Source organism: Lethenteron reissneri, chromosome 55, assembly GCF_015708825.2.
Source record: "Lethenteron reissneri isolate LAM-NWPU_2019-01 chromosome 55, ASM1570882v1, whole genome shotgun sequence".
Classification (NCBI taxonomy): domain Eukaryota; kingdom Metazoa; phylum Chordata; class Hyperoartia; order Petromyzontiformes; family Petromyzontidae; genus Lethenteron; species Lethenteron reissneri.
In genome coordinates this window covers 4,152,127-4,164,023 of record NC_083833.1, presented here as the reverse complement: position 1 = coordinate 4,164,023, position 11,897 = coordinate 4,152,127, and the positions used below count along the sequence as shown (strand labels likewise).

The following is an 11,897-nucleotide window of genomic DNA, read 5'->3' as shown; positions in this document are numbered from 1 at the left end:
CCATCAAGCCACATGGCCTTCTGGGAGAGCGTACTGGATCAATAAACCAAACTCAGGATGGGTATCTACATTCAATGTCTCATCAGCAAAATCATTCTTGCTTTTTTAATTGCAAAATTTTGGTGTGAAAGATGCACAATTCCTATCCCCCAATTAGCATTTTTAGTCTTCTTTAGTGCACGGTCAGCCTCTAATCACATTTATAAAAACATGTTGGTCTGCGTGTTCATTGAGACCCATTATAGTCTGGTGGGCAGTAGTCGTAGTCATCGTCACGCTTTGTGGATTTCCGTGCACTCACGGTTATCGTCGACCAACATGAAAGCAACACATGGTTGACGAATATTGCCGTCACTAATTTTCTTAATGAAATGAACCCTTTCTCGTTCCGAGATGACTGCAAGTTGCAGGACGGGTCCCGTTCCCGCTTAATCTCGGAGCGCGCAAGCAGGTTAGCGTTAATTTTATTTATAGAGGCGTAGCGCCGCTGTTTTTAAAGACTGTACTGTACTCATCCGCAGAAAACTGCAGCAACATAACCGCACTCACTGTACAATAGCTGGCGCCAAACTGTGCCACACACCCTCCCACATGGCCTTTTACGTCCGAAAAAAAAGGAAGACGTAAATGTACGTCATTAGAACGGGAAAGGGTTAACATCGCGCTGGCGGTGACGGTGCTGGCAGGCGTCGGCTCACCGGAGAGGGTTGGCCGGTGGATGGTGAGCGCCACGAGCCCGTTGCGTGCCGCCTGCTGCATGAGGCCGATGACGCTGCGGTGAGACTTCCCCGACACGGGGATCCCGTCAACAGACACCAGCTCGTCGCCCGAGCGCATGCGGCCGTCCAGGTCGGCCGAGCCGCCCGGCACGATGGCTCCGATGCGGATCTGAGGACGGACGGGTTGCCGAGCGGGTGCGGCCCATGGCCCATGGTGGGGGGGGGGGGGGTCAGAGGGCATGGAGGTTCTCACCCCCTCCCCCGTGACGCGGATTTCCTCCACAGAACCCAGGGACATGCGGTGTGCCTGGGACTGACCGTGTGGTTAATGGGCCTCCTCCTCCCCATCTATGGAACCAATCTTTCTCCGAATGTTGGGGACTCTCTCTATTTGTTTGCACCTATCTATCTGTGTAGCTTATCTGCCTTTTAAACAATTTTTATTTTTTTCCCCATTTATTTACTAAGGATTGTATTTGTCAAGAGCTTTATTCGTTAAGCATTTTGTTTAAAGATTTGATTCGTTAAGTATGTACGTAGAACTTTTTTTGCACAATACGTAGGCAAATAGCAAATCTAATTTTCAAAACAGTTTTTTATGTTTAGTTTGTTGTCCTTCCCCCACACCTCCAATCAGCAGGCTTAGCTATGTACAGTGCAAAATAAGTTCCACATACATTGATACGAAAGGGTTAAACGGAGTTCTCAAGAGTTTACGGTCTCAGTCAAGATAACAGTCACTGAATATTAAAAATAATTTGCTTGTTTTTATTACTCACATTGGCCAAATGGCCGTCCTGCGATTACATCGGTTTGAAGATCATTTGACTAAGATTGTTGCAAGACAGCAGGGCACGGCGCACGTGCGCACCCATTCGTGCGTGAATAATTAGGGGGGCCTGGGGGGGGGAGGTATAGTCAGGCTACGGAGACAGGCATTAGAGTGGAGCTCATAGGTTCGTGACAAAGGGGACGATGACCAGAAGGTGGTTATACCGTGAGCACAGTTCTCTTCAAGGTAAGGTATGAACCATGAAAGAGCAGAGATATCCAGGGGGGTGATAGTGAAAAGTGGTCGTGTCAAATGCATTGGGCATGATGGCCTCTTAAAAACCGTTTGATTGAGAGAGACCTGTTGTCTTAATGGGTTCTCACACGACTGTAAATAAAAGCTCTCATTGATTTGTGGTTGCCGGGAAAATGCACAGGCTTGTAAATCCATACCCGTCTGCCTCCCACGCTCGCTGCTCCCCAACTGCCCACACTTCCCTTGAATGGGTGCAAGGGTTGACGGTTCCATATTTTTTAAAAGGTAGACCATGGGCTTATGAAATGAGTTTAATAAAAAAATGTATATCCTATGACCAAATCGGCAGGCGGGGGGGTGGAAGGTCAGCACCAGGCGGTTCAGGTCGGCACAGAACAAACATTGAAAAAACGCTTAAAACCCCGCGACACGTACCGGCTGACCAAGCTCCTCTCCTCCGAGTATCCGGAAGCCAAACCCGGCCTCCTGCCTCCGCAGGTGGATCGTGATCTCCTGGTAACTGTTTCCTGCTCGCGCACACACATACATACATATACAAAGACAAAGATCCCCCGTATAGCCTTAACAGACTGTAGGGGCAAGTGCTGTTAGCGAGCACCTATGAAGGCCGGAACGGTACACGAACGAGGGGGTGGGTGGCCAACATCACGCCCGACCGCCTTCGTCTCCCCAGTGGCGATGTTTACACACCGCAACAGGTACTCATTTAAGGCTGAGTCGACCTAGGGGAGGCCCAGGACCGGTTCAGATAATCGTCACTGGTGTTAGCCGTGAGTGGGAATCGAACCCGGGTCGCCAGGTTCATAGCGAAGTGCGTTAACCACTACACTACCGCTCCCCATACACACATACATACATACGCACATACACACACACACATACAAATACGTGACGACGCATCCTTGCGGTCACATCCGTCCGTTCGTCTGTCGAGGAATAGGTGCGGCCAATGTAGGTGCTCACCAAGAACCCCATGCAGCTCAAGGGGCCATGGGTTTCATAAAAATAATAAATCAGAGTATTTATGTACAGCATGTTGAACTTCGTTCGCAGAACTGTACGAAGCCAACCGTGCTAATCGGAGGTGAGTAGATCAAATAACAGCCGAAATCACATTATAATAAACATAACAAGCCAATTGATCATAACAAAAGATAAATCAATCTATCCGTCTCGATCTTGTCTGCAAATCGAATCTCACTTCATCTCTCTTTCCGTCTACATTTCTCACACCTCAATACTCCTATGTCTCGTCGACAACAATAACAATGAGAATGCAATTTATAAAACGCACGCAATATTTCGCAGAGAGTTTAACGACCGCAATTTCACTAGAAAGGAGAGGGGGGGGGGGGGGCTCCACTGGGGGAGGGCATCATCACCAGTGGGTCTGGTCCCAACATCACAGGTGGGAAAAGCCTGCGCTCAGAGCCGTTTTAGTTCCATCGAGACGAAAACTAAAAAACCACGGACAGTCCTCGACTTCCAAACACAATTCCGTCCCGTTCGTAAGTCGGAACACAGTAATGTACTTTGTATTTAAATGTCCACACACACAAACAGTCACTGACAGAGCGAGGCTGACTCATATATGTATCACGGTGGTAAGCTCAGCTGAACAAAACAGTTAATGTTACAAAAAACCCAACAACGAATTTTCCACAGAAGCTGGTTCTCATACGCGCGGGTGTTCATAAGTCGAGGACTGCCAGCATTAAACTAATTTATATTTGACAAGGTAAGGCCCACTGAGCATTTTTGCTCTTTCAGAAGCAACCTGGCTATCACACATGATAGCTCAATGAAGTAGCTTATCGTGTGGAAATTTATAGCAGCCAAATGACTCTAAAAGCATGTTTCTAAAGGACGCGGAGAAAAATCCACGCGACCACCGGCAGAACATGCAAACTCCAAATATCCAGGCGTCAAGGACGGGATCGAACCCACGACCTTCTGCATACCAGGCGAGGTAGTAAACGCCTCGTCACCGTGGCGCCCATTTGCATGGGCCACCACCACATGGACATAACCCCTCATGGGAGAATCGTGAACCCAGAAGTCCCAATCCATAAACCATGCCCCCCCCCTGCCCCCGTACCCTCTGAGCACACCCTTTTCAGTAAGTGGCAGGCATGTGAAAAGCCCAATGAAAAAAAAAGAAAGGAGAATGCATTTGTCTTCAATGCACTGCTGTTGCGAGAGTTCATAATGGACGCTTCATCTAATGCACGGTTCGGCAACCAAGATAACAAGGAGAGACATTTTTTTTCCTTTTCTCGAAATCGGTGAAAAAATAATCAATATTTGAAGAGTCGCAATGCAATGTGAATACGAGATGGGTGGTCTTTAATAAACAACGGTCACGAAATAGTCCTCTTAAAGAGCCGCATACGGCTCCGGAGCTGCGGGTTGCAGACCCCTGAACTAATGATCTAACGGATCAGGGGTCCTGGTGCCGAGATGTTATCTGCCTCGCCTGGTATACAGGAGGTCGTAGGTTCGATCCAAACCCCGACGCCTATATATTTGGAGTTTGCACGTTCTTCCCATGGTCAACGTATATTTTTCTCCTCCCGTTTTCCCATCCACATTTAGAATGATGCGTTTAAGAGTATTTGGCTGCTATAAATTTCCACGTGATAAGCCACTTTGCCGAGCTTTCATTTGTGGCCTTCTAGAGAGGCTATGTAGCTCAGTTTGACCTTGCCTGGGAAAATATAAATAGTAGTAGTAATGACATGGTACTGATGGCAAGATAGGAATACACATTGGTGGGGCGGGGGAATCAGTACAGGCTGTGGACCACAGCAGCAGGCAGTAGCAGCGGAGCAAGCAGCAGCAGGATTAAATAGTAGTAGTAATGACATGGTACTGATGGCAAGATAGAAATACACATTGGTGGGGCGGGGGAATCAGTACAGGCTGTGGACCACAGCAGCAGGCAGTAGCAGCGGAGCAAGCAGCAGCAGGATTATCGCAAAACGGCGGAAATTTCCGGAGAGACAGAAACTTCAACTCACGTTGGGAGTCCTCGTAGAGGCTCTGCGGGTCCTCGTAGACGCGGGACGCCTCCTGCCGGCCGCGGAACTCCTCGGCAGGAGGTCGCCTATAGGGGGGCTGCGCGTGGGACGGAGCGATGCCCGCGGGTGGCAGGGCCGGAGGCTGCGAGAAGCGTCGGGGCGGCGAGTCCCGTGTCAAGCTGCCCTGGCTGTCGTGTCGTTCGTAAGCCTGCTGCCGGGACAAAACGTGTGCACGTGGGGTGGGGGGTGGGTTTCAGTTAGCAGAGTTGTGCATTTTTCGATTTAAAGCTTTCGTGACTGCAGGGATTCATCTTCTTGGGTTCTTTCGGTAAAGTCACGTAGAAGGGAAATAATAAAATAATAAAAATAAAACATAATAAAATAATTCTCACGACGTTTCGGCCACAACGCAAGCAGCCGTCCTCAGGTGAAGAACAGGTCTGTCGGAAAGGCAGCGTCATTCAGACGCTGTCTTTCCGACAGGCCTGTTCAGACGCTGTCTTTCCGACAGACCTGTTCTTCACCTGAGGACGGCTGCTTGCGTTGTGACTGAAACGTCGTGAGAATTATTTTATCATGTTTTTTTTCCCTTCTACGTGACTTTACCGAAAGAACCAAGAAGATGAATCCCTGCAGTCACGGAAGCTTTAATATTGTTCGCGAAAGCCTCCGTGTAACATTTCGCTTGTTGGTGTCATGTAAACATGGGAAACGATGCGCTGCACAGCCGTACCATTTGCGCCACTCTGTTGGGGGAGAACGGCGATTGCCCTGCAAGAGAAGATGTGCACAGAGCAGATGAGCACAGCGGCACGATTGATGCGGCGCACAGGACTGCACAACCATCCAAGTACCACTGTGTGCATGTATCTACGTAGAACTTCTTTCGCGCCCTACATAGCCAACCGTGCTAATCGGAAGTGTGGGGGAAGGACAACAAATTAAACACAAAAAGTAGTTCGAAAAGACACGAGTTTACAATCTACATGATTTAAAAGTGCATAGCTCCAGTGGCTTCCTAATAGAGGAGGAAGAGCGTTCCAGACGGCTGCAGAAGCACATCTGAAAGCGCGAGATTCGACAACCGACTTTGTGTTCGATGGCCAGTCAAAAGCCGCTGCTCCGAGGATGACCGGAGTTCACAGATGGTTTATAGCGGCTTGACGAGGTCAGCAAGGTATTGTGGTTCATTTGTGGCAAGCAATTTGTGTTTTTTTGATTGCGAGCTCATAACAACGTGTGACCTCGCAGCCGGAATGCTACGAGTTAAAATCCTGGCTGGATGATGTTGGTCCAGTCCAATGCTTCATTTCAGCCAGAAGTCCACAACACTATTCCAATAATTATTTTGGCCACGCCACATCCATCTTGCCTCGTTTATGGTCCTAAACATGTTCATGGGATTATTGTACTAGAGAGTAAACTAATATAATATTATTATGGACAGGCATAGCTTGTACTGAAGGGTTAGTTGGGCGCCTTACATCAACAATTCCTACTCTAAGCTGGCCCAGCAACGTTCTGGACTAGTGAGAAATTAAGCTTAGAATAAGTACCACTCCAAATTTCAAATGCTGTACGTACTTCATCTAGATTTGAAGTGTTCGTAACTGCAAAAAAAAATACTAAATAATCGCTTAAGTAGCTTACTTCAGCGATTTTCTTGCTGTGGTTGTCACCACCTGATGACGGACGCTTGTGTTGCGCCCGAAACGTCGTGATTTAAATAAAAAAAAAAAAAATCTTATTTATTTATTTTTTATTTTAATTTATTTTCTTTACCTACGTGACTTTCCTGAAAGAACCAAGAATATGTACTTTATCTACTTTCCTATCAAGAAAGCAAGGCACTTTCAATGTTATAAATGAAGCATTGTTCAAGACATTTCTCGTGTCTGTGCATTCCATGCCCAACAATAATACTTCTGTGTTCTGGGACTAACACACGAGTAGATGCCCGTTCAGCACATTAACCGGGCCACATTGCACAAGAAGGACAGTATGCACATTTACAAACTTTAGTTTAGAAAGTTTTCCAGCCACATTATAAACTAACAAATAAACGATCTGTAATTGACCAGGTAAGACCCATTGAGCTACATGGCTCATTTTCAGAAGCGACCTGAAATTTATAGCAGCCAAATACCCTAAAACAAATGTTTGTAAATGTGTAGGGAAAAGCGGAGGACCCTGAGAAAAATCCACGCGACGACAGTGAGAGAGAGTGATATGCAATCTCCAAATATACAGATGCAGGGTTGAGATCGAACCCACGACCTCCCGTATACCAGGCGAGGGAGTTAACATCTCTCCACCGTGGCGAGACGCTTCACGTTGCTTAACCCCATCCCTTTAAAATCAGAGATTGTTGTGAACATCCAAGTTTGCTCACCCTACCCCTTGGCAATCCAAGACGCACTTCACGCAATCTTTCTTGCGACATTCCAAAAGTACAAAAAAAGTGCCTCGTGCACACGGAACGATATCGTCTCTGTCGACGCTAAAGCCCCGTTTTTAACTGTGCGTGGTCGGCTGCTGGGGTCTTCTCTTCCCGCGAGCATCAATCTCGTGCCTCTTTTCTCGTCACATCCACGCATCTCACTCCACCGCATCGTCCCGTCTCGGGAAACGCGGATTTAAAAGCGGAAATTCTGCATCCGAGCTACATTTGTCATCATCATTATTATCACAAATGCAGTCGATTGTCTCCTCCACAGATTGAATCACAGATATGAATATTTAGAAACTACAATGCATGCCACCTGTTCCAAATATAATGACCGTTGATGTGTTGCAGTCAGTGACTCGGAAACCGGGTGATATAAACAGAGCAATAACCTTTTTTCAATATGTTTAAGTGAAATGGATTAGTGACACATACATTTTTAATTGACAAAACAAACTCTGAAACTAGTCAAGAGTGTTCCTGCTATGTTTGGGCAGTGAAAATTACTCCTACATATATATTACTTCTTTGTCGTTACGAGCTATGATCAATCCACTGCTGGATGAAGGCCTCCCCAATCCACTACCACCACATCGAACTTGCCGAGCCTCCCGTACTGCAACATCTGTGAACAAGATCTTCGTAACTTATCGGATTCCTCCAGTGTAAATAAAGATTCCGAACGATCCTGCAAAGTAATAGCCTACCCGACAACTGCGCATTAGCAGTTTTAATTCTGCATATCCCTCAGTAGATGTTCCACCTCAGGCATGTTCAAAATCTTTCGGCTGCCACTCCAATATTGTTCTTAAGCATCGTCCCTGCTAGCCACGACTTGTCGTCTTGCACAAGTCCACCGATTCTTCTGCTCACCTTTCAGCCGCTTAAGTTTATGAAGTCCACGTGTTCCTCTCGGTCTGGCTTCTTTGCACGCTTTTGAGTTTTTGTTCAGTATTTTTCATGTAGGACTTATTACGCAACAATCAACCAAGACCGTACAACATTATCCATTTTGTACAAATGTATGACGACCACCCCCCTCTCCACCCTCATGAAGGTAATAAATGAAAGATTACTCTGGTTTTAAGCTCACAAGTCTCATCGGCAGTGTGTGGCCTGTTCAACACTTGTAGCTCGGGTTTTCCTCATGTCATGGGGAAACAATAACAATATAAATAATATACAAAAGCTCTCCACGAACACCTTGGGACATGTTCAGAGCAATACAGAAATATTGTACAAAATTCATAAACCGTTATGAAACACTGGCACAAATTCCCAGTGGGTGGCAGCCTAAAAAATGTTGTGCAATTTAAACTTTTATGTGACACGCCAGACCTTCGTCTGTTTGCAATGTGACTAGGAAATGCCCATGACATTTCACGCAATAAGTTTTCATTTTACAAGGACATTTCTTTTCAACTCTCACCTTAAAACATGACAGGAATAAATAAACATCCGTCCTTAAAAGGCTTTATGACTTCCTTAATACTCTTTGGTTCTTTCGGGAAAAGTCACGTAGGTAGAAAAATAAAATAGATCACGACGTTTCGATCGCCACACAAGCAAACGTCTTGCTTGTGTGGCGATCGAAACGTCGCCACACAAGCAAACGTCTTGCTTGTGTGGCGATCGAAACGTCGTGATCTATTTTTATTTTTCTACCGACGTTTCGATCGCCACATAAGCAAGACGTTTGCTTGTGTGACGATCGAAACGTCGTGATCTATTTTTATTTTTCTACCTACGTGACTTTACCGAAAGAACCAGAGTATGGATTCCTGCAGTCACAAAAGCTTCAAATCAAAATTGAACTTCCTTAATAATTTTCTGTTTACCCTTGGTGTGTGTATTGTGATTTGGTAGGGTGTTTTTATCACGAGGCCCTGCATGCTTTGATGTGGTTTTCAAAAATATGTTTCCCCCGTATGCATTTCATTTCTGTTCTTAGCTCTGTACCGCACTGTGTAAATAGCCGTTCGCCATTTCCTTCCCTCGCACCGTCTGATTAGCACAGTTGGCTACGTACGGTGTGAAAGAAGTTCAGCATATGTACGCTACCATTATTACAACTGTCGCGGCAGCGTTGAGCGCTGTAGGCGATTGCCACGACTTGTAGCCTGTAATGACGGCCTCGAGTCAACAGGGAGCAGAAGGGAGTCTAATGGTGATGAGTCAGGCCGTTGGGCCAACGTGAACCCCAAGGCAGCTCGGGACCAGAGGTACAAACCCCCAGACGCCACAGGAAGGGGGCTGGAGGATAACGTCACTTCCCCAGGCTCCTCCAGACGGTTCCAGAAGGGAGGAGTGGCTGGAGCGGAGTGAGCCAGAGACGAGTATAAAAGACGGTCCCCTGAACGGGACCGGGAAGTCGTCGTCGTTACCTGAAGATTCAAGAGCCACCTTGAAGACCCGAAGCAAAGAGCCCAAAAGGGCAGAACCCGAACCCCTGGCTAGGGTTGGGTCAAAGCTTAACCAGCGAGGAAGTTAGAGCGTAACCGATCATTCACGACAAGGGCATCGTCTTTATCATCGCAGTCACCGCCTCCCCGACGGGCGCCTTACCTCCGCGCTGCAGCAGCATGGAGGCCTGTGCGCCCGTGGCACACTCCTTGAGCAGTGTCACCACGTCCATGTGCGAGCACTCGCGCACCGAGCGCCCGTTGATCTCCAGGATGAGGTCTCCCTCGCGCAGCTCCAGGCCTCGGCGGCTGTCCAGGATCTGCTTGATGCGCTGCCCGCTCGGGCTGTCGGCGATCGTGAAGCCGAAACCTGCGCGCCCTTCAGTCCGTTGCAAACAAAGACGCCGGCACCTCCGATTTGGCACGGTTGGCTACGCGCGGTGCCAATAAAGTTCAACATACGTACACACGTACAAAGATCCCCCCCCCCCGTCTTAAGTCAAGATCCCCCGTGTAGCCTGTAACAGAATGTTGGGGCAGGCGCTGTTAGCGGAGCACCGATGAAGACCAGCACTGTGGCGCATGAGGGGGTTTTGTGGCCAACACCACTTGCCGGCTGCCTTTTTCTCCAAAGCGGTGATGTGTTACACATCGCACCAGGTACTCATTCGAGGACAGAGTTGACCTAGGGGAGGCCCCCAGGACGTGTTCAGATAATCGACACTGGTCTTGGCCGTGAGCGAGAATCCAACACGCGTTGCCAGGTTCGTAGCAGTGCGCTAACCGCGAAACACACACCCACACACACACGCTCGCATCCACCACAGACGTTTAGTGTTACACACCACAGGGGCACAGCGATCGATCAATCAATCAATCAATCGTTATTTATCTACAAAATCTCACGATACAATACCGTGGAGCATTATAGATAAAAAAATACATAACACTGCGCTACAGCAACGCATAACGAGTGTGTGTACGTCATTGTTTTTGGTGTTGAACGAGGCCTCGTGATTTAAAAATCGAGCGCTTTCGCTAATAACTTCCCGTAATCCGGCAGCATTAGTTCAACAACCCTGACCCCGCTGATGACAGCCAGAAAGTTAAAAGCAGTTCCGAGTTTGTTTGCTCAAACAAATGCTGATTTATATTACTGGCCTAGGAAGCCAAAGGGGCAGATGAAATGAAAATATTTATAATTCATGGCATGGCGCAGGAACAGAGTTCCGCTTATATTTTATTTAAATAGCGTCCCTTCACATCAACCAAGGTGTCTCGGAACGTTTGCACGAAATAAAATGTACGTGAATTGTCGATATATAAAAACAAGACATTTAGTTTAAAATATGAACAAAGCAACATAACCTTGGGCATATCCGCCGCTCATTTTATGCGGGCGAAACGTAGTTCCCTTTAAACATTTATCATCGCATCTCTAGGCACACCGGTACATGGCAGGCCTTTTTACCGTCAAACTTCAAGCCGTTCAAAGTCACTCCCACCTGCTCACCTCTAAATTCACCGCCACATATTTACCTGCCGTGATAGATTCATTACGTTGGACACTGACGTAGAAAACTAAACGGGAGCTGCAAAATGCGCAAAGATTCACGGAGGAGGTGGTTACCGAAAAATCGTACTGACAGAATGAAGAACACACGATAAAAAAAAAAATCGCAGGACAACGCTAACTTACGGAATACAGAATCAAGCTGTGGACCCACTGGCAACAACCACGAAAAAATGAAGACTCGGAAAGTTGACCAAAAGAAAGTCAATTGACTTGGGAGAGGAGTGGGTCACTCCGCGAAATGGGTCGACGGGCTGGTGGGCTTGAGCCCAACAATGTGGACTCGCGGACGGAACCACCGCACACCAAAATCGCTCTGCGCCCACCGAGAACTTACGCAGCGGTAAAGCTGTTTAACACGTAGGGCTTTTGCGACCAATATCATCCAAAAGGTTTTTTTGGTTAGATCGCGTAAATGTATGCGTCTTTAAACCCGCCACCACCCGACACAGCCAACTAGTAAGGGTTGTCACGTAAACAGAACGTGGCCAATTCGTCACTAGTACAGCACATCCGTGTGTTGGAGAGCCAGGCCACAACATTTACAATCTGAGTACGACGTTTCGCCAGTAATTACAACGGAGCTTCATCAGGCAATAGCCAGATTTGTAGAGAAGTCCACCTGTTTCGTTCCTTATACAGAGGCGTAGATGTGGTGACCACACTTCTGCGCTCTTGAGTCAATGTAC

General features: G+C 47.3%; 1 protein-coding gene across 5 annotated transcripts in view; it reads right to left on the bottom strand.

The window, feature by feature from the left end:
- The window catches only part of LOC133356786 (membrane-associated guanylate kinase, WW and PDZ domain-containing protein 2-like), a 132,441-nt gene that overhangs the window by 16,370 nt on the left and 104,174 nt on the right, over nt 1-11,897 (bottom strand). For 4 of the 5 annotated variants that reach the window (XM_061574465.1, XM_061574466.1, XM_061574468.1 and 1 more), the window contains 5 exons: nt 9,799-10,014; nt 5,521-5,558; nt 4,788-4,998; nt 2,182-2,273; nt 699-888 (listed from right to left, as the gene is read on the bottom strand). In XM_061574465.1, the coding sequence (XP_061430449.1) occupies nt 699-888; nt 2,182-2,273; nt 4,788-4,998; nt 5,521-5,558; nt 9,799-10,014 (747 nt within the window). The remainder of the gene's footprint in view (nt 1-698; nt 889-2,181; nt 2,274-4,787; nt 4,999-5,520; nt 5,559-9,798; nt 10,015-11,897) is intronic. The other variant, XM_061574467.1, reaches the window with a different exon arrangement.